Raw genomic sequence first — 23,239 nt, 5'->3', positions numbered from 1 at the left:
TAGTACATCCTTGTATCAGCTGCTTTCCGCACTCATCATTGATACAAAACTGATAAGTATAACAACTATGTTGTTTCGACCTTATCGCTATCTCCCATCCTCCCAATATCATGAGCGATAACCACAAATATGTAAAGGATGTATTTGACAAAATATTTGAAAGGAACTAAACTGGTGTGCCATTGCCATGCCAGCAATCATGTTCCTTCCTGCCATACACCCAGGGGTGGAAATACAATACAATACTGCAATGTAGAAGTACTCAGATGTGAACAGTTCTTGGATGTAAGTATTTGGTGTAGTGCTTTCTCCAAAATGATGATAATGTGGTGTGGCCCAAATCTGACATTTGAACAAGTGTCAAAACTCAAGCACCTTATTTAGGCACATTTGCTCACATTTCTACAACTGTGTTAAATACAATCGGATCTATATGGAACTAGAAAAACTTCCATACCATACTCCATACCATACACAGCAGTGGTTCCCAAACTTTTTAGCCTGTGACCCAAAAAATGAATTAGATGTTTGCCCGAGACCCAAATTAGTGGAAATAGGAGATCTAAAAGCTCACAACACGTCACTTCGCCCCGCCTTGTGAGCTTGTAGACCGGTTAATGTCACTACTTACTGTCACTACTAATTTATGGAATTTCTTAGATTTTAGATTTCTTCATGATAGTATTTTAGATAGTATTTTTTTTTTATGTTTTAAAATAATAATTCAAAACAAGATGTAGGAAACAAAACATAAAGGTACCCATAGAGATTTGTCCGCGACCCACAAATGGGTCCCGGACCCAGTGTTTGGGAATCAGTGATCTACAGCATGGAACTTGTTTTCTTTTTTACCATAAATTATTAACCATAAGTTGCATATCTCTGGTGTCCAAAATGTTCATTGTTTAGAAAATGAAAAAACATCCAGCTCAAGTGGAGTCAGGTGTTTTTTGTCACTTTATAATACTTTCCATTGGTTCAATATTTGTTTTAACCAACACACAGACGTAAAATTATAAATAATCAAAAACCTCAAAAATGGAGTTGGAAATAGTTTCTTTCAGACAGCAACGAATCAACGATATGTCGACATTATGCAACCTTTGGGGTCCCATATAGAACGTGTTCATGTTCTACAGTTTATACATTTTTTTTCTTCTGTACTGTTATGTAATAGTAGCTCAGTCGACTTCCCCATTATGGATAAAACTTCTAGAGAATAAGGTTGATGAACAAATTGTGAAATGAGTGTATATTACATTTCAGTATGTGACTTCAAAAGGACATCTGATAGGAAAAACATCTTACTTTGTTTTGCACAATTTTCATGCTCTTCTACTGTCCTTTTCATCTTTTACTGTGATTCATGCTGAAAATGACAAATGAGGTGGAAGAAAATTGGCTCTCGCCTCACCAATTAACTTCACTGAGAGCAGACGAGAGAGATATTAAAAGATTCTAAAGATGTTACCTCTGCAACTATCTTGTCTGTCGAGGATCAGAGACTATACACATTCTTTCCTCCTGCCTGTAGCCTAGTATTTATTCATTATGCTTCTATGCTGTGGCCAGCAACAGCTGACCATAACCATTGCACACATGCACGCACATTCACACCTACACACAGCTGCTGCCATGCTTGGTTAATATACAGTAACTATTTCAAGCCCTTGTGGCATTTCATTGAGTTTAAGGAACACGCCTCCACCCAAAGTCACTCAGCAGTTATTCCATTATAGAATGCATTGCAAAAGGTTTGTAAGCATGTTTGACAGCTTTCCTAGAATTGTGCCAAGTTAAACGTTTATTGATAATCACAGCTGATTTTCATGGTAATGTATTTGTTTTTGTTAGTGACCACATAAAACCTAGTGTTCCTATTCTGGGGCAAAAATCTACAAGCTCATAACGTGCCGCATCGTTCTGCGTTGTGAGCCTGTAAATCAGCTATTTTCAGTGAAGCGATTTGGTGTAAAGGGTAGAAATGTATGAGCGGACCAAGTATGGAGCCCGGTCAATAGGGCATAGCAGTGGTGGCTATTTTCTGGATCCATCGTTCCAGACCCCATTCATTTTTCCCATATATAGAGAGTTCCAATAATATTTATATAAATTATTTTAAGCCTAGAAGCAAGCTCAAAGAATGATAATAATAACTAGAAAAGTCACAATTTTGAAAAATTGCAAAGTGTGGTTGCCGCAGTCACTTACATAGGCCCCTCCCACTAATATTGTCAGCCAATTACAATGTCACATTTTGTTATGGACAAAAGGGCCATTAAAATTACATTTTGGACAGGTTTATTTAATACCTTTTCATACAAGGTTATTGATCCTAAGCCACTGATTGCATTGTATGGTGTAGTCCTACAGGAGTCACCAATAACAACTCCAATATGTAATGTAGATCTTTATTAATCCCACAGGGTCAATTATGTGCCATTCACGAGATATCTCGTGTTTAGAGCTTTACCACAGTGTGCCAAACACGAGAAACACGAGATTTCTTTTTTTCCTTTTATTTTTTTTATGTCTTTATAAACAATTGTAAAACATAGATTGGTTACGTAACCAACAACGGCAAATTAGCTGCTACAAACGTTATGCAAAGCTCGGCCAATCACAGCGGAAAGTTTGATTACTCCGGAAAAAGAAAAAAGTGTCACAATAACTATAGTCTGGTTGCCCTTTGGGAAACCACACTAATAATAAGAATAATATGCAAAAGGATATTTCTTAAATATAGAACAGAATTAAATGTTTATATAGCCATGATTCATTAACTTATAATACTAGCCCTTACCCGTTGTGAGATATTTGCCCCCCTCTTGTGGCCGTGGGGGGTACTGCGCCCGGGCGCATTGCCCATCGTGTGGTGATGTAAAAACAATATTTGTACAGTAAATATGACAGTTGCGTCTGTAAAAAGTAGCCTAGCCGGTTTCTGGGAGCGTGCAGGTTTTTTTTGGCATGGAGAGATGTGTGCTAATAGTGTGGCTCGGTCGGAGATAGACCACAGACGGATAAACGGGGGTAAACGGCTGTTTTTATTCACTAATAAATTCATTATTAATCATTAATGTGTCAAATCGAAAAAATATTCATATGGTCAATGCCTGTGTGAAAAGTGGGAGTGATTCGTGCAGTCAATGATGAGATAACGCGCTGTCAGTGACATTCAGACAGACAGACATTCAGACATTCGCTGAATTATAGTATGATAAACAGATGTACATACATTGTAGGGTTTGATACCATAATGGCATAGAGCCATTAAACTGGGGCTGGAATGCCAGTACCATCTCACCCCATCCTCTGATATGGCAGTGTTCTGATTGGTCCCAAGCAACATCACTCACATATAGCCACTCAAACATCACTGTGCCATCCCATATGCCAACCAGCAATTGTCTTTATGCAGACCGCAGCCATCTTGCCAGCAAGGTGATACCTAGGTGCTACTTCCCATAGACAGCCCATTCATCCAAAAACTGAAAAGTCCTCTCTAATTATATTAAACAACATCAAAATCACCAACATTGCAGCTGAACGAAAAGCTTGAATTAAGCTACTTCCTGTTAAGAAATTCCTTTCATGTGATTTTTTGGAGTGTTGGAGTTTGGAAGCGTTAGTTGAATATCAACGGCCCATGCGTACCACCTGTTTTGAATTTGCACATAGTGCAGCAGGCAGTAGGAGGTTGCTTTACTGATAACGAGCGCTTCCATACTTTGATACTTAGAAAATAATCATCTGCAAGGAATTTCTTGACAGGAAGTAGCTCATAACATGTCTACGGTGGATTTTTATGAAACAAACACTTTACAGATTGAAAGAGGATAATTCAAGCTTTCCCTACAGCTGCAATGTTGGTGAGTTTGACGTTGTTTAATATAATTAGATAGGACTTTTCTGTTTGGATGAATGGGCTGTCTATGGGAAGTGTCACCTAGGTATCACCTTGCTGGCAAGATGGCTGCGGTCTAAATAAATACAATGGGCTCTATATGTACACACGCGATTTCGGAAATGAACTTGGGCCCCTTCCCTACTTTCCTAGCATAGGTGTTACCGATGCTACTAATGAAGGCTCTATTCCATTCTGGTCAAACAGAGTTCATGTTGGCTCACTGGAAACACTGCTACAGCAGTGGGACTCAAAGTGTCCTTGAGTGGATTCCAAATGTCCCCGTTATGGGGGTCCTTGAAATTTAAAAAGTTTGAGAACCACGACTGCACACTAAATGGAACAGAGCCTTAATTAGTATCATCGGTAACACCTGTGAAGGAAGTAGGGAAGTGACCTGGAAGTTATTCTGTAGGCATATACAGTAGCCCATTGCCTTCAACTAAATAAATCAGTCGAAATGGAGTAAAAATTGCAACTATGCTTTTTGATACTTTCTGTATCTGCTCACCCACGCAAGCACCTCGCACACAGCAGAAGCATCCCAGCACTCTGAACTGTGATGATTTTATGTCATTCATTTTTACTTCACACCCCTCCCTCACACCCTCCATCCATCCACCTTCTTTCCCATTGAAACACATTAGCATCATGCTACTGTATTGTATGTCCCTTTCATATCCATAATATTACAGTATGTGCTACTGTATGTATCACAGCTTTATCCCGTTCAGAACCGTGTGGTTCTTATTTTGTTTTTTGATTTTTGTTCTTTGTTCTTTTGCTCTGTCCTTTTCATTTGCTCAAGTTTCTTTCATTTGGATAAGTTTTTGTTTTTGCGTGTTATGGATAGTAATGGTCCCTGGCTGTTTTTCTCCCCTTTTGGCATTACAAAATAAGACATTTAGCCCATATCCTCAGTGTATATGTTAATATCACGATCTGATGTAATATATTGAAACCTATTGGAAGGAACTGTACACTAACGCCAGGGAACATTAGCCACCACATTTTTGTTTTGTTTTCATATTAGTGTGTGTGTGTGTGTGTGTGTGTGTGTGTGTGTGTGTGTGTGTGTGTGTGTGTGTGTGTGCGTGCGTGTGCGTACGTGTGTGTGTGTGTGTGTGTGTTCATTGTCTGGTGAAGTGTAAGACATGTGACCAGTGTGCTCATTTCTCTCTCATGCTGCCTGCTGGTCAGACCTGCAAGTGCTGCAGTCTTCTCTGCTATCACTGACATGCCAAACACATACTGTCAAATGCATGTAGACAGATGCAGGCACACACGCAAGCACGCACGTACGCACTCATGCATGTACAATCACATACATACAGTACACATTCATTCCTTCACATGCATATACAGAGACACACACACACACACACACACACACACACACACACACACACACACACACACACACACCATAGGCATGACATGGATAGCAGAGTTTGACTGAGGCAGATCGCAAGTATGGCTGGCAGGCTGCATTTCATGGAGTGATGCTAACATTCTCTCCCATTGCTCTCTCTCTCTCTCTCGCTCTCTCTCTCTCTCTGTGTCTCACCTTGCATGCTCCGCCCTGCTGCTCTGATCTGATTGGTCTAGAACTGACTGTGTGCCCAGGAGGGCGGGACAACTGTGTAAGTGCGCATGGAGCTCATCTCACATACCGTATACGCCCGCTCCTCTCCACCATCTGACCACAACCCAAGCCTACGACCTGCCTATAGCCACCTGCGTACCATCCCACCTCGCTTTTCCAAGGACACATCACTTGTTGTGACACACGCACGCACACATCACTTGCACTCACTCACATACACGTGCATGAATGATGAATATGGCTCAGTCAATGGGCTCTATGCACACACACCATTTTGGAAAGGACTTCGGCCCCTGCCCTTCTTCCTTCACAGGTGTTACCGATGATACTAATGAAGGCTGTGTTCCATTCTGGTCAAACAGAGTCAGGGTGCTGCTAATGTGCATGTTGGATCACCGGAAACACTCTGCTACACTTGAGTGGGTTCCAAATGGCACCGTACGGGTCTGTAACTCTGAGAGTGTACAAATGGAACCAAATGGACCATTTGGTTCCAATTGTATACACTCTCAGAGGTATGGGGTCCTTGAAATTAAAAGGTTTGAGAACCACTGTACACTAAGTGGAACTGAGCCTTAATTAGTATCACCGGTAACACCTGTGAAGGAAGTAGGGAAGGGGCCCTCATTCTGGGAGTTATTCTGTGTGCATAGAGCCCCATTGTACAAAAAACTACTGCATCTGTCTTCCCTCCTCTTCCCTGCCTGCACCCAGCCAGACACTGCTGTCATTGCACTCCTCTAAAACCCATCCCTTTCCTCCACGAGGCTGACCCCTCTATCTGTTCACCATCAGTGCATTAGTACAGTGGTTCCCAAACTTTTTAGCCCGTGACCCAAAAGATAACTTTTATGTCTCCTCAGGACCCAAGCTAGTGAAAATAGCAGATCACAAGCTTTGTGCCGTGTTGTGAGTTTGTAGATCGCCTATTTTTACTTCTAATTAATTAAATTAATTTGTTTTCTAATTTATGGAATTTCTTCGATTTCTTCATAAAATTAAAAAAACAAACAAAAAACATTGAATTTGTTTTTAATTCATGACAAATACATTTTTTGGGAATGTTTTTTGAAAATGTTTTGAAATAATAATTAAAAACAAAATGTATGAAACAAAAAAAATTGAAGGGATCCATAAAAATGTGTCCGCGACCCACAAATGGGTCCCGACCCAGTGTTTGGGAAACATTAGTGCATTAGTAGACTATTGGCCTTCTGTGCTGATTCATGCTCCTGTCATTTCCACTACAGTGCCAGACGATGGAAGGGGATGTAAAACGATGTGTACAGTATATGCACTGTATGGTGGTCCTTGTGGAAATAACAGGAGCAACGTGTTAAAGTCAAATTTCCCAGTGTAGTATCTACAGTGGCCTTTGTATGACCGTTGGTCTGCTCCTCTTCATGCTGTAGAAAGGTCAGGTGGAATTGGTCAGAAATATCATTGCATCATGTGAATGCGGTTAATAGCAGTGAAGGTCTCCATGACATGCAGTACATTAGCTACATTCCAGAGCAGGTTTAAAAAGTAAATTAACCAGCATTAATGTGTGATATGCGTTGAACTTTGGATTACCAGAGGTATGACTGGAGCACTTACACTGCAGTGTTAAGACAGAGCTGTTACTGTCACAACACTTCTGTCAGTTCTCTCTCATGGAAAGACATATCTGTCATTTTCCTTATAGAATGACAAGGTATGTTTAAACTCCAACCCCCTGCATGCCTAGTTTACCGTAGAATTCTACCCTTTCTTAGCCATTTTAGATAGTGTCAATATTGTCTTATGTTTGCATGGAGTGTGGCCATCTGTGCTTGTGTGTGTGTTCAGAGCACAGGAGTTGTTTTAATGCTAAAGTGCAGCTGTCTCTCCAGGTTTGCACCATGCGAAGGTGCATACTTCTTAGCGGTCACAAACTGAACTGAGGAAAATAAGGGATTGTATAATTTTGAAGTCAAAGTATCCAGTTAGGAAAGTATAGTTTAGTTAAGCCAAGAAGTAGTTTCCACAGGTCCAACTTAATTCCACCATTGACGATATGCACACAGCTGCCATCTTGCCAGCAAGGTGCTAACTAGGTGCAACTTTCCATAGACAGCCCATTCATCCAAACAGAAAAGTCCTATCTAATTGTATTAAATAAAGTCAAACTCACCGACATTGCAGCTGTACGGAAAGCTTGAATTATCCTCTTTCTATCTGCAATGTGTTTGTTTAATAAAAATCCACCACCATGTTACGAGCTACTCCCTGTCAAGAAATTCTTTGCAGATGATTTTTTCGTGCTGGAGTTTGGAAGTTGCACCTAGTTAGCACCTTGCTGGCAAGATGGCAATATCGTGAATATGTTGTCAGGGCCCAGTTACTGATTGTCTATGGAATTTTAAATGGCCAGTGAACTCAAATGCTATACGCATGTCAGCAAGAAAAGTAGACTATAGTTACAGTAAGTGGATTTGTTCTGATATCAGTATCGAAAATGCCTCTGATACTGCCTAAAATGCTGATATTGGCGAGTACGCAAGTATATGCTCCAATCCGATACCAGCTATTATCACATAATAGCTCGAGACTTGTTTTTTATTGTAGACCTTGAAGGAATGGTCTTTTCCTTGCATCTGCCATAGAAAGCGGAGTTCCTCGCTTGTCAAAAATGTCAGTATGTGGAGAGTGTCAAACCATGGTAAAGATGCGCAGTTCAGCATTATGTAACCTTACTCAATGGCCCATATGGATAATGGAGGAAAGTCCCAGATTAGAGCTTTATTTGTGTTGAGATATCCAAGTCAAGGCCTGACCTTTGCATTGTAATGTTCCAACCACCTAACAAAGCTTGCTTCTTTGTTGCTGTGAGATTGAGAATAGCGTGGTAACAGTCACTAACTTTTGGCCAACATGCTGTCAGCAGTCTGCATATGGAAGTGTATGAGTTATATCACATGCTAATAATTTTCTCCTTTCTTTTCTTTCTCTGTCATCTCTCCTTCTGACTTCACAATTTACTCGCTTTCACTTTATTGCCCCTTTCTTTCCTCTGCCTGCCTGCTTTCCTCAAAACACTCCTTCTGCTTCTCTTCTTTTGTTTCCCCGACAGACTTTTCAGCAGCCTAGGAGAGCTCCACACAATTTCACAGAGAAGTTATGGCACCACCTACACCATCCGCCCAGGCAGCCGCTACCCCGTCACTCGCCGCACGCCCAGTCCAGGCTCCCCTGACCGGGGCGACCCCCTCGGACGACTCCCAGGCTTCGCCCTGCCGACCTCCCCCACCACGCCTCCCCACACGATCCTCAAGTCCTCCAGCCTCAGCCTGCCCCATGAGCCCAAAGAGGTTCGCTTCGTCATGAGGAGCTCCAGCGCACGCTCTCGGTCTCCGTCGCCGTCCCCCTCGCACTCCCCCGGGTTGGGGTCGCCTCTGCTGGCCCTCAGGCCCTTCCACCAGAAGCCCCTCCATCTGTGGAACAAGTATGACGTTGGCGACTGGCTGGAGAGCATCAACCTGGGAGAGCACAGGCTTGGCTTCCAGGAGCACGAGATCGAAGGCTCCCACCTCCCGGCCCTTACCAAGGACGACTTTGCGGAACTGGGGGTAACGCGCGTGGGACACCGCATGAACATCGAACGAGCACTCAAACTGCTGCTGGAGAGCTGACGCCTGCCCTGAGATGCAAGGGAGGAGGACAAGCGGGTGAGGGGGCATGAAGAAACAAGAGAGAGAGAGAGGGGGAGTTGATCAGAAGGGGAAAGAAAAATATATTACACTGGCTGTATGCTAATGCCCTCGCATTGCATACATTTTCCTTTGGTCTTCGCCTGAACCTTTACATTCAACCTTTACTTTTCATTCCACATTGCAATGCCCCACACTCAGTACCGCACTGAATTCTGAGTGGAGGAATCAATACGTTACCTTTAGTGTCTGCCCTCCCCTTATTGCTTGCAGCCAATCAGATCAGCCCTTTGGACAAGGTGCTGGTCTCTCTTTGCGGAGGTTAATTGCATGAGCCTCGGCCCCATTTGATTTGCGAACGTTTTCGTCGCTTGCCCTTGCCTCGCCAATGACATTCACGAATTCTCCCACTGAGCCTCCCCCTCCTTTCTACCTCTGTCCCTCCCATCTCGTGGGCCTCGGAAGCCTTACACAGCCCGAGTATAAAAGGAGGAGGGAGAAGGAGTCGTCTTCTCCCAAACAGAGAGTTCAGTTGCCTTCTCAAAATCTTTCTACACAGATCAACAACGGTGAACACAGGACTACATACTTTAGAAACAGCTCCAGCGGGTTGTCCCCTCTTTCCACTCGCTGTTGTTTTTAACTCGGTGGGGGGTGAAGTGGAGGGGGCCATTTGAGTGCCCCTCCTGCCACCCCACCCCCCTCCTCCAACCCCAAAAAAGGTGGAGAGCCGCAAACTTGAGACCACAGGAAAAAATATCTCCTTCCCTCCTCCACCTTGGACCCCACCAACGGACAGACTGTGCTATCTTATTATATTTGGAGAATGTTCAACCAACACTAGTGGCTTTTTTCATAATCAATTAGATTTTTTTGGTTTTCCAAAGGGAAATATTCTAGATAGATATGATATAATATAATATAAATGTATGTATCAAAATAGCTTTCAGAAGAAAAGACACAATGTCGCAAAGAAGGAATAATGTAATAAATAAACCTGCGCCTGTCTTCTGTTTCTAATATAGACAGGAGAGAGAAAACTTTAAATTTATTCCATCAATAATTTACTCATTTCTACCAATTATATACATATATATTTGACAGAAAAAAGTATATAGATATATGAAAATGGATTTTTTTTGTCCTAGGTATACAACTTTACTAAAAACAATACACGGTATTATATATAAATATATACAAGATCAACTGTTAATGACCTTTTCCTTACCAGTCATCCTTTCCCGAACAGTAGCATGACAAGTTGCATCATGTCTCGGAAAGAGAGTCTGTCATATGTTTGTTTGGTTGTTTTTCCAATTTTTTCTTGCGGTCTTCCTTCGTACTTAAAGGGCATCCCACAATGTGAGGCCGGGACCCCAGTCGGTGACCATCCCTCTTGCCTCGGCTACAGATCTCAGAAACGCCACTCCCCCCTCTCACCCCTAACTTTGTTTTTCATCTGCAACAACCTCAACACATTGGGGAAGTTTCAGTAAATGGGTAAAAGAGGCTCTCCACCTTAAGCCTATTTGTTTACCTCAGGGATGGAACCCATGGGGATTTGGGGAATGGCGTGAGAGCATTTTGGCTGCTATTTTACTACCTTTGCTGTTAGACTCCGTTCAAAATTCTGACTAGGGGCCCTTTTTCCCGCTGTGCAACCTCAGTCTGAAAAGGGCCAGAATTTCCATCCCTGCAACTATTTATCATGCTGTCTCACTCAGACCACTGTTATAGTGAAAACAGGGGGGGGCAAGACAAATGTGTCTCTTATCACTGATAACAAAGAGACAACTTATGGTACTATTTCATAACACATTTTTACTGGAACAAAACAAAAAACATGTTTCACTGATGAATAATATAAGCGTGAACCAAGCCAAACAAAATATTGCGTCAACATTTTCAAAGAAACCTTCACATTTCTTTGAATTTTAAGCTTTTTCCTCGTATCTTACAAAATAAAAGATCTCGAACAGGGTTTAAAGGAGCTAACAGCCTGTGCCTTTCTGAAACTGTAGAAGTGCATCTGCAATTCAACAGGCTCTGGGGATGGGGTCTCTTCTGTGAGGTCTTAACAATACAAAATCTACAATTGTATTGCACGAGTAGCCCCTGCTGACAGTGAGAATCAGTGAGTTTTATTCATGCAACAGCGGAGCATTTGATGCTTAATAGTTATTTTGAATTATCTGTAAGCCCAGGTAGACATCAATATTACAGAAAGAAAAAAAATCTTTGACTTACAGCATCGGACCTTCACGTCAAGCTTGCAAGGACTCACGTACGATTAGCTCTCTGTGAAATCCTTCTGTAAGTGGTTTTGGAAAAGCACGCAATACAGTAGCCTAACTGTTGATGTGGTGTCTTGGTTCTGGGTTGTAGGAATAGCACTCACTGCCTCACCGTGTTGACCTCACTGACTTAATTTTACTTTGAACACCGTACTCATTTGGGGCATTTTCTTTTTTTAATTTTTGCTGTACTTTTTCCCTTTTTTTTGTTTTTACTTTCTTTTTGGTGGTTGATTTGTTACCCTCCTACACTGTGGGTAGATTTTTGTAGCTTGTGGAACGTGATACTTTTATCTTTCACTCATTTGAATTTTAGAGTGAACATTAATCAAACAGCAGAAAAAACAAAATACATATATATAAATATATATATATATATATATATATATATATATAGTCCATTCGATAGGTACTTAACACATGTAAATATGAAGAAACAACAAATATTTGCTTTTTTTATATTAATCACAAGCAAATGTATATATGATAGATTTCATATAAATTTTTGGAAAAACAAAAAGTATATAGATATATATATATATATATGAATGTTTGGCATATATGCATAGTTAACCACCTGTGGACAAGGTGAGAAGATTTTATTCTTTCTATAGACTCTTGAACCTTTGAACTCTGAACTATGAACTAGGGGATGATTTGCACAAAACAAGGTGCTAGCATAAAAAGCCACCCATTTGTCCAAACCCACATTATTTGCATCTGCGACCCCTTCATTCCCCTCTGTCCCTTTGAGTGAATGGAGTGATTTATAGATTTATACAAAAGAAATAGCTGACTTACAAGCTCACAACATCTCAAGGATGTGATGCATTGTGAGCTTGTAGATCGGTTATAAATTTGGCATATATGGCTGCATGTTTGGTTGTTTGTCCGAAACACAATAGGCTAATGCTATTTTCAGCTTACTGTTTAGTAGCCTACTAGAAGTTGGCTCTCACTTAGTTCGGACGTATGTCAAGAGGTCAAGAAAGCACCTGAGCTACTACACACGTTTGCCGCCAGCGCAAATGTTAGTACTACTATGTACTATTTAGTAGCTACTAAACTTTCAGACATAGGCTACATTACTAAAAGTAATTTGGCATTACTAAATAGTATTATAGTAAAGCGATAGTATAGCAATTAGCAATGTAGCACTGCAGAAAGGGAGATAGGACATCATGGCCCCACAGTACTTTATGTTCTCTCAAGCTGTTTCTCCCTCAACGTATGGACTACCCTTCCATAACATCCCGAGAGAGAGAGATAATTATGAGAGTTGGGAAATTATAACAAGGGTAGGCCTATTGAAAAGCATCAACCCAACTAACTGTGATGATGCAGCATTGCCAGGTTTATTTCATAGCCTCCAGATGTATCTTGTGCTACTCCCTCTCCACTATATGGCTGGACTCCTTTTTCCTTTTTCAGACTTTAAATTTGTGAGTTTTGGGGTACAGTATATGCTTCGTGAGATTGATTTGAAAAGGATGAGAGCAAAATGAGGGGTGGGGGGGTAAAATGTGCCAAAAAAGATCCTAAACTTTTAACTGTATATTTTTGGGGTTTTGTTCTTTTGCTTTAGGACTACCTTAGTTATCAACGTTCTTGAGCTGTTTAGACTCAATAATATGGTGCCATCTCCTGGAAATCTTGAGAACTACAGACATTCGTTAGATCCTCCACTGTATGTACAGCACCTTTTAAGGTGACAATACAGTCATTTTTAAGTTTTATAAAAGGAAAAAAATATATATAGAGAGAGATATATATAACCTGAGAATCCTGATTTTATGAGCTTTGCATTTAACATTTCTATTTACATTTTGAGTATCACAATTGCTTGGTTTAACTGTGAAGGTGATTTACACAAGCTTGTCTTACTGGCAACACGTGTGCGGGTGTGCGCACACAAACATGCAGAAACACAAATATACACAACATATGCGCAGTTAACTGTGGCTATGTGCTGTCTCAGAGAGAGAAAATAAAAGAACTGTGGAATGGAGATCCAGCAGGACCGATGAGTAAAGTTCTCCACCAATGCAAAACACTTGCAGACAAAGTGTAACAGACATACACATCACTCACTCTGAGTTTTTACCGTGAAGTATTCATCTTATTTTCTAATCAACAAAGCACAATCTACATAGTGAGGGAGTGGTGTAATGTTTTTAAAAGACATACACACAAAAAAAATACACTGAACTCCGATGATCCAACCGGGAACCAGTGACTTCTTTATCATCAAAGGGGTTTTTCTTTCATTGTCAATTTTCTCCTTGTTTGCACTGTGAAGTTTAGAATGGTGGAACTATCGCTGCCAGTGACTCCACCTTGTCTTGCAGCATGCTCTCTTCTCCTTCTCAACCTCTTGAAATCAGGCATAATAAAGACGAGAGCGCACCGAGGGCTTTTCGCTCAAAAACCACTAGTGAACACTTCTTAATGGTCAACAGGAAGTCAAAGATCTAGTAGGAAAGGCTCTCCAAGACCAGAAGTTGAGTGTTGTTGATAGAAATAGAGTAAGGATGGTTGTGAGGCTGCAGAGGCAAGGTCTGAGACATTGCCTGGGATATCTTCACCACAGAGATATATGTTTGTTATATTATGTAATAAATTTATAATTTAAAAAAAACATGTCAACTCCTTGTCTATCCTGTTTAACAGTGGTTAAATCTGTTGAGGTTTTACATACAATCCAGTGCAGTTTTATTCATTAGTTTGTATACAGACAAGATATTTAAATGAATCAGATGTTGCCCAATGGCTGTACACCAGGGATACTCAAATAGATTTACCTGTGGGCCACATTACAAAAATGGCAAGGGGCCAGGGGCCAGTAGATAAAATTACGACATTAATGATACTTGATAACTTCTCTCTTTCAATTGCTTTATTTTCGCAAAATGTATCAAAGTACAATGTGCATGCACACAATATGTAAATAAATAAATGTGTAGTGATATGGCTGACTGAGTAAAATAAAATAATCTACCTGAAAATAGATAGCTATAAGTGAAGAGCAATTTCCGCAATTACCATTTCCGCAATTTCCATTTCCGCAATTTCCTCAATTTCCATTTCCACCATTTCCGCAATTACCATTTCCGCAATTTCCATTTCCGCAATTTCCGCAATTTCCATTTCCACCATTTCCACAATTACAATTTCCGCAATTTCCATTTCCGCAATTTCCATTTCCAACTATTAATGGCAGCTGGGTTTCATCATTCAAATAAAATAGAATTCTGTCCGTTTAGCTATAAAATTTAGTCAGGGAATAGGGATACACAGTATATGTCTTTCATTTGCATTGCATCTCCCCCCCCCCCCCCCAAGCTTTTATTTTCGTTCGAGTAATAGTACAACTCTAATAGTATTACTTATAATAATGTAATTAAAGATAACTTCATTCAGATTTATTTATTTTTATTTCATTTTCCAGATTTTGTTTTCTTCTTTTTTTTAGATTTTCATTGGTGGGCCAGTCATAATGGTCCCGCGGGCCTGATGTGGCCCGCGGGCCTGAGGTTGAGTATCACTGCTGTACACAATGTAGTAATTAAATGAACACTAACACAGGTTTTCAAAGGGATCCGCACGCACACACGCACATGCATACTCACACATAAATGTTCTCATGTTACATTTACTAATAAAAGAAAACATTGTAACTGTACAATAGTGCCAATACAACAATAGCAGCCCACAAGTGTGGTATTTTACTGTCAATGCACTCATCGGTGGACACTGATCATAAAACACTGCCTGCCCCCATCCCCTCCCCACACACACACACACACACACACAAGCAAAGAGAGTTCACGTTCACAGATTCCCTTCACTTTGTGTGCAACATCACATTCAATAATCACAGCACACAAACAAAATCACTGCTTTTGCACAATTTGGTACATTCAACCTCCCTTCTGTAGATGATAGATATTATAAACCTGAAGTACATTTCAGAGACTAACACCTAACAAGTTCATAATTGTATAACCAGATAAACTAGCTAGCTTCAAGATTTAAGGAAGCAGTGAGAGAAAATCTCACTAATACAAATATAATTACCTGTTTACCTCACATTCTCCCCTGGATGATAAGCCACATAAAGGGACGTAATGGTCAAAAACAAACTAACGTACACAAACGTAGTGTGATCATCCATAAAGTCAAGCACAGAGAATCTGAGGATTCCTCAGACATAGAGTCCCGAGTTTATGTGCACAACATTGGCTTAACCAAAAGCTAATGCTATCCTCAGCCTTCAGTCAACTACAGCCATGAGAACGTGTCCATCATGTGATATACAGATCCAGTGATGAGTGGGGTCACATAGTCAAATGAAGTCTGGACTTTCCGTCTTCAGTTCATCATTAGCTGTCTCGGAGTCCTCTTCCTTCTTCTCCAGCTCAAAGTTCTACAAGATGGGAACAAAAGGCAACCCTGAATGAAATTCATACATACGCGCATGTGGTTTCAAGTCAAAAAGTATCTGTAGTATACTTTACACAGAGGGTTTAATTACATTTCAGTCACCTAACTTATGTGAAAGCCATGTTCTGCATTTATTTTACACAAGAGAGCGAAAACAAAACTGCAGGTCTCAGGTTTAGATAGGTTTATCATGCTGCTCACGGTTGAGCACCCTACAAAAACAATCATACTAAAATATACTCATATTTACTGCGAGCAAAACGGCAACAGCAGATTAAATACAAATGATGGCAGCTCATAAAGGCAAATAACTGCATGACTGATGTGCAATTATATTTTGCTGGTAAACAAACCATTAAGTGGGTTGCAGTCACAGATAAATAAAACCCCTTCTGTGTGATGAAATGCGCCGTGTCTGAATGCCATTTTTGAAATGGGAAGGTAAAAACTTTACCTCTAGTTCCTGCATCACCTCATCCATGAAGTCACTGGGATTTTGTTTGTAGTCCACAGCTCGCTTTATCATCTCTCGGAACATCTGTTGTCACAAAGACATTATTGCCTTGTGTTTAGAATAAATGTCAATATATGCTCTTTGTACTGTATGAGACAGAGACAGCATGAGTGTGTGGGAGATTCTTACCTTAACTACATTAGTTCCATCAGCAGCTGACACAAAGTAGAAAGGAAGTCCCTGCTTTTTTGCAAAGTTGAAGCTCTTCTGTGTTATCTTGGAGTCAGCTGCAAGGACACCAGACAACAACACAAAGAATACATCTCCAGTTCAAAGAATATTGAGCCCAATTCTACAACAAACACCACTGATTATTTATGGCTTTCTTGACCCATATTTTGTAAAAGGTTTAACCTATTAAAATGATTCCTAAAATAGGAATCTACAATCTACAAGCTCACAATGTGTCGTGATGTAATGTCCGATATATGGGCCATACTGATACATCGCTAAGCTACTCACCATCAATTTTGTTGGCGACCACACAACATGGTATCTCTGGTCTGTACTCTCTCAGTTCCTTGTACCAGTTAGCCAGGTTTTTATATGTGATCTTCCTTTGGACGTCAAAGACCTTAGAAAAATAAAAATGTTTTATGTCTGCTTTGTAGACAGCCCAGCAGCTCCACCTGTTTTGTCCACAATCTCAGTTCTTTATCTTGCTTCAATCTTCTATTATTTGGGCTAAAGCAACGTCACCCCCGACATGCAAATAGGGCAAGGGGATTGATGTCAGATTAATGTGTTGGGAGTTGCAAAGAAGGTGTTTCAGGCATCATTTTTCAGTAGGTATCATGCAGGTCCCTGCATGATACTTGGGCCAGGGCTGCCAACACTCCTGGATCCTGCAGCACTCCCCTGCATTTCGACCACATATCTGCAGGACTCCTGCATTGTCTTTACTTGCGCAAGCAGAGCGCACAAGTACTAGTTTAGCCTGGGACTCGTATGCACCGTCCCAGCCGTCCCGCCAATTTTGATGCGTATGCACCGTCCCAGCAAATTACGTAATGACTCATTGTGCCTGATACGGCAGTGGTGCCAGATTACATACATGTATACATAGGAGCACTACCTTTAATCCTCCCAACACTAAAACATATCGTCATTACGTCACCATCGAAAACCAATTACACTCTGGCATTGGGTCCTTTAATCCACATCTTTATTGCGTAATCATTGAGAGCTAGTTATACATACTATGTATATGTATAAAACCAATGGTTTTCGATGGTGGTGACTTAATTGCTCGGATTTCAGGAGGTGTAGTTCCAGACTCTATATAGCATTCGGAGATTGTGGAATAGTCTGGCTGCGCAACACTAACAATAGCAGTATACAGGAGATCAACTATAGCAGTATACTCTCCAACTGGAGAGGGTACTGATCATGCTTTACACACACACACACACACACACACACACACACACACACACACACACACACACACACACACACACACACACACACACACACACACACACACACACACACACACACACATCACGTAGCAGTTATATGTCATTCACATGAGGAAATAAAATCTCTCTTAGTTGGTATAAATATCAGGTTTATTAATGGTAGTAGAAATGTATGTTACCATGATACAGGCATGTGCTTTATGGTAGTAGGAAGGATGCATGCTCTGAAACCTCTCCTGGCCAGCAGTGTCCCAGAAATCTGTGGGAGAAATACAATAATGGCCTCATTTTAACAAATATTGAAAATATCAGATGTTCAGATCTACATAGATAGTAAAAGAAAAAATAAAGAGTACAATAAATGTATTCTGGTTTCTCAGACATTGTAGCAGTATTAATAATAATAATAATAATAATAATACAGCGTATACGAATCAATCGAGTTGAAAAGTGAGTGGCAAAGTGAGTTTAACGTTGTTTATTGCAATCTGTTAGGACTTTTCTGTTTGGATGTATGGGCCAGAAAGTATGATGTCACTGCACACCCTCGGCTCTATAATAATGACTACAAAGAAAATGCATAGGTAAATGGTTTATAGCAGCTTTTACATGCACATCATGTAAACTCATGTAAAATCATACCCACCAACGATGACAGTCTTGTTTCCGACACTGGCTGTGTGTTTGTAGAGCGTCAGAGCATATGTTGACAGCTGTTGGGGACGACTGCATTAAGAGTTAAGGCTCTTATCTCACCTTTGTCTTATCTGCCAGATCCATTCACTTTTCTAACTGCACCAATAAATAAATTGTATAAATCTGAGGTCATAGGTTTATCACAGCAATACCCACAACCTGAGGGCTGTGAGGATATCGCAAAGTGAGTCCCAAAATAATTGGCAAAACACTAAGACTTTATTGATAACATACTGTAACATTATTTTAAAAACAAATTACGTTAATGTAGCGAACAAAAACAAAAAAAGTCACGGAATTTGTTCCTTTAATACCTTGAAAATTATTATATATCAAGTCATAATATAATCCCATGAGGTATGGGCCACGAGGTGGCATGACACTAAAATAAAAATATATATCCTTTCATCCTTTCAAATCATTCATAAAGTATACTTCTACGAGTTCCATTTATTCAAGCCAATGCACAATCGATTTGATTGATCATTCAAATAAACATGCTCTGAAGACATGCACATGGCCCAGTGGGCCCACCCATCTGCTGCTGCGATATGGGTGGCTGGTTTTGGATGAGAGAAAGGATACTATCCATCCAGGAGGAACCTTTCCATTAACCTAGATGTGGAAGAGAAAGGCAGTCGTCAACAAAGCTAAACATAATACATTTACAGCAGTGGTTTTCAACTAGTCCAGGGACCACCAGTGGTCCTTGAGGGGGTTCCAGGTGGTCCCCAGCTAAATGATGGAGAGTTGGTAACCAAATGGATCATCATAGATCTTTAACTCTTGAGTGTAAAATTAAACAAATTTGTTTTATTTTACGCTCTCAAGACAAGAGTTAAATTATTGTTAAACATGTGCATTACTTCATTTACAAGAAGTCTACACAATTAGAGAAGGTAGAATAATTGTTATTTTGATCAAAATGTGCCTGTTATCTCTCCTAATGGTACCAACTTCAATACAGCATGGAATTGTGGACAAACTCGTTAATCGTAACGCTAACAAAATATTCTTTTGGGTTTGAGAGGCTAAAATTGATGTCATCCAAATGGTGAATAAATAATGGACCTTGATATGAAAAGGGTTGAAAATCACTAATTTACAGGATAGTATTAGTAACTTGTACATTTGCCTACTACGATTGCAATTTTCATGTAGCTACTAGTCCTGAAACATGACTGTCATGATTATCATGACATGTGAACCATGGCAGTAGCCTACTAACTTGAGTACGTATGTCAATGTTTCTACTATGTTCTAATACTTTTTGCTCATCTACAAGAATGATCTGTAAACTTTCAGTTAATTATTACAAAAAATACATTCTATGTTATGCTTGGATTATTGTAAGTGTTTGTGACGTTACTGTATGTAAACGAGTGTATACTGTAAGATTACACTTACTTGGATTTACCAACAGCACTGTCTCCTAAACAGATGATCTTCACTTGTTCGTCTGCGTCATATTTCTCTTGGTCCATTTCAGAGATCTTACTGTGGTCTCCGGCCATTTCACTTTCTCTTTGAGGATTAATTTATTGTTGTCAATAGAAATCCGTCAATTGGCTAACGTTATAGTAGCTAGTTTTATTAGCGTCCTATTTACTGCGAGATTACGCTTTAAATTAGCTTGCCACTGGACTGGATTAACTCACATTAAAGTCGGATAGGGTTGGTTAACCCGTTCGTCACTCAACGCATCGTGGAATGTAGTCCAAATCCATCACCATATGATATAATCTATTATAGTGACTGATCATCTGTATTTTACCTGTAACACTGGAGCTGGAAGCCTGGAACTAAGAACTGGATTTAGCTAATATTTAGTTAGCGCCGTGGTGGGTAGCATAACACGGATGCCATTTAAAGTACAGTGACTACTAGACAAAACTCGGTAATCCACCGGCTAGATGTAACATCATCTATCGCTATAAAAGTTATGCAAGTCATCATGACTATCGGCCAGGTTAATATTAAACGTTTTCGGGTCTACAGTAGGTTGCTCTTAATAACAGCATTGGATTGTATGGTTTCTATGCAACGGGGACGCTTGAAGGACCACCTCTTCATGGACCCTGCTGTCCTTAGGCTGCCTGACGTTAAAAGTTTAATCATAGCAGGCTACACTTCAATGCACCCAGATAACGTCAGTCAGTCATACTGTCATGAAAAATATACAAAAAATAATTAATTAATACAATAGACTCGCTTGTGTGTGTGTGTGTGTGTGTGTGTGTGTGTGCGCGTGTGCGTGCGTGCGTGCGCGCCTTTGCAGTGGGAGTTCTGAGCAGGGGGGATCCAAAATAACGCACGTGCATGTATTTAACTCATCAGCTCGTGCTCGCCACATTTGGCTTTTGGTCACACCACCACAGTACCACACACATGCCTCAGAGACAGTGACTGGGCTGGATTTTGAAGGTGCGTTTTACCATGTGGTAATACATAAATTGGCCTCGCTCTGCGCACAATCGTATTATGAAAGCCTTATCGTCCCGTGTTGAACGCACACACATATGGAATACGACGTTGCTGAATATTTTAGCATTGTGGGAGTGTCCATATGTTAATTATTTTCGCTTTGCGCAATTTGCTATTAAGCCCCTTGACCTGCGCATAACGATTAGACGTGGGTCTAGGCACTTCATAAACGCAAAAAGAAGATAAAGCACTGTTTGATTTTACACTTGAGCGGCTCTGGGACTGCTGGAGGAGTGTTGCCAAGTCTGTTTATTATAAGCGGCTTCTTTTTCTGTAAAGTTGCTTGTAAATATTGGTAGTTGTGGTTGCTTTTCTTGTTTCTAAAGGTTTCTCCTAATGTTGTTTAAACCAGTGATCCTCACACAGCACATTCCCATGTCAAGGATCCCCAGATGAATGCATTTGCCCAACTAAGGACGGCTAATACAAAAATGTAATTAAAATTTTCCAAGATTACTTTTGAAAATAGCAGATCTACCAGCTCACAATCACATTCATTCATTAAAACTATGAACTCTGACTGCAGGCGGATATATAATGATCATTATAACAATGTGCAAGAAAATATTTAAAAAGATGGAACAACTTTATATTTGTGGACAATCAAAATATGTTTTTTATTTTAATGTGGTGTCATTAAAATTAATCTGTATATGGCAGACTCACTATCTAGAAAATAAAAACATGGCACTTCATTTAAAATAGGTTACAGACCCCTGATATATGCGCTTATTTTGGGATTATTTTTATAGACCTATTTACTTGTTTCTATGAGACATGGCAACAGCGCAGCAAAAGACCCATCCACTTTCTTTTTGAAAGGTTGAGATTAGAAACGACCTTAATTATTTCATTTCTCAACCTTAAAAATAAATAAAAACATCTCCATAATCCTTGGGAGGTTTGCTTTCATACGCTGTATCACACTCGATCCAAGTCTTCTTCAATAAAATGCTACGAGCGAAGACCATACCATCACGGGACCATACCATCACGGGCATACGCACCACGCATTCAACTCATTACTCATTTCAAATATAATATAATTATAATTTAAATTAAAATATAATTTTACTGGTGTTTCTCAATAGAAACAACTTATTTTGAGGCATAAAGGTGACAGCATGCAGTGCAATAGGAATAATTAACCCAAATGTGACAAAGTCGTATGTCATGTCTTCTATGGTGCCAGCCTGAAGAAATGTAATATAACGATCCCCAAAGTGCGCATTCCATATGTGACATCAGCTGACTGGTAAAGAAAATAGTACGGACATGTTGATTGGGTAACTCTCAAACACGCCTTAAACACTCCCATGACTAATTCAAGGCCGTTTTGCGCACTCCACGGGGTGTCGAAAGCGCTTCTTAACATGCTTAAAATTGCAATATGACATACCTCACGCCCCCAGCTCATATTACTGTAATATTATATGTAATATTATATGACTTGCATAATCGAGCCCACTAGTACTGTTTGTTACAACAATGTCAGCTTACTGTGGAGACACATGCTGGAACGTTTTACTTTGAAATGTTTTGTAGTTTCTGAGTTATTTAACTTAAACGCCCAATGCATTCTCCACGAATGGCGCAATGGCCACATCAAATATAGCCACCATGGGCTATGATGAAAATACAACTTTTTTGTTTCTGGGTGTATTTTCACATTCTGACTAATTGAGGCATGTGGAATTCATTTCTGATACTATTTTAATCATTGTGGGTGATTTTAACCTTGAAAGGTCATGGTCAAGGTCATTTAGTTATTCCAAAGACATTGGCCATTGTTAGGAGTAAAAATAAGTGCAATAAGTCTATTGCAACTCATTCTGAAATCTTTCGTCTTTTTTCAAATCCTCAGAAATGATGAAAAACGGCATGCTATAGTATGCCGTCTGAGATGGGCTATAGCCCATGGTCAAAAATGATGAAACGAGTGTTTGAGAAAAAGACGAAAATCACTCCGAGACCATTGGCTATAGTCCATTGTCTTGAGTGATTTTCGTATTAGTTCAAATCCTCAAAAATGATGAAAAACGGTGTGCTATAGTATGCCGTCTGAGATGGGCTATAGCCCATGGTCTGGGAGTTATTTTCGTCTTGTATGCCGTCTGAGATGGGCTACATCCAACAAGGTGCTTTCTGGTGCATAGGGCTCACCTGCCTGAGACAACAAAGGAACCCAAGTCAAGACCCAAGG

The 23,239-nt window shown here is 40.2% G+C and overlaps 2 protein-coding genes across 2 annotated transcripts in view; one reads left to right on the top strand and one right to left on the bottom strand.

Annotated features, from left to right (window-relative positions):
* shank3a (SH3 and multiple ankyrin repeat domains 3a) overlaps window positions 1-11,805 on the top strand; it is a gene marked incomplete at its 5' end in the record, with an annotated part of 258,696 nt that extends 246,891 nt beyond the window's left edge. The window contains one exon of the mRNA XM_080761381.1: window positions 8,608-11,805. Within this exon, the coding sequence (XP_080617507.1) occupies window positions 8,608-9,166 (559 nt within the window). The 3' untranslated portion in view covers window positions 9,167-11,805. The remainder of the gene's footprint in view (window positions 1-8,607) is intronic.
* A 3,127-nt stretch (window positions 11,806-14,932) lies between these two features.
* Window positions 14,933-20,577, bottom strand: rabl2 (RAB, member of RAS oncogene family-like 2). The gene is made up of 8 exons (XM_080761326.1): window positions 19,960-20,577; window positions 19,138-19,167; window positions 18,503-18,582; window positions 18,036-18,115; window positions 16,898-17,009; window positions 16,565-16,662; window positions 16,376-16,459; window positions 14,933-15,904 (listed from the first exon to the last, which is right to left on the bottom strand). Exons 1-8 carry the CDS (start codon window positions 20,064-20,066, stop codon window positions 15,824-15,826), a joined length of 672 nt encoding a protein of 223 aa, XP_080617452.1. The 5' UTR covers window positions 20,067-20,577; the 3' UTR covers window positions 14,933-15,823.
* Between the last annotated feature and the right edge of the window lie 2,662 nt (window positions 20,578-23,239).

This window comes from Protomyctophum bolini (assembly GCF_963924005.1).
Source record: "Protomyctophum bolini genome assembly, chromosome: 4".
Classification (NCBI taxonomy): domain Eukaryota; kingdom Metazoa; phylum Chordata; class Actinopteri; order Myctophiformes; family Myctophidae; genus Protomyctophum; species Protomyctophum bolini.
This window is presented reverse-complemented; position numbering and strand designations above follow the sequence as displayed.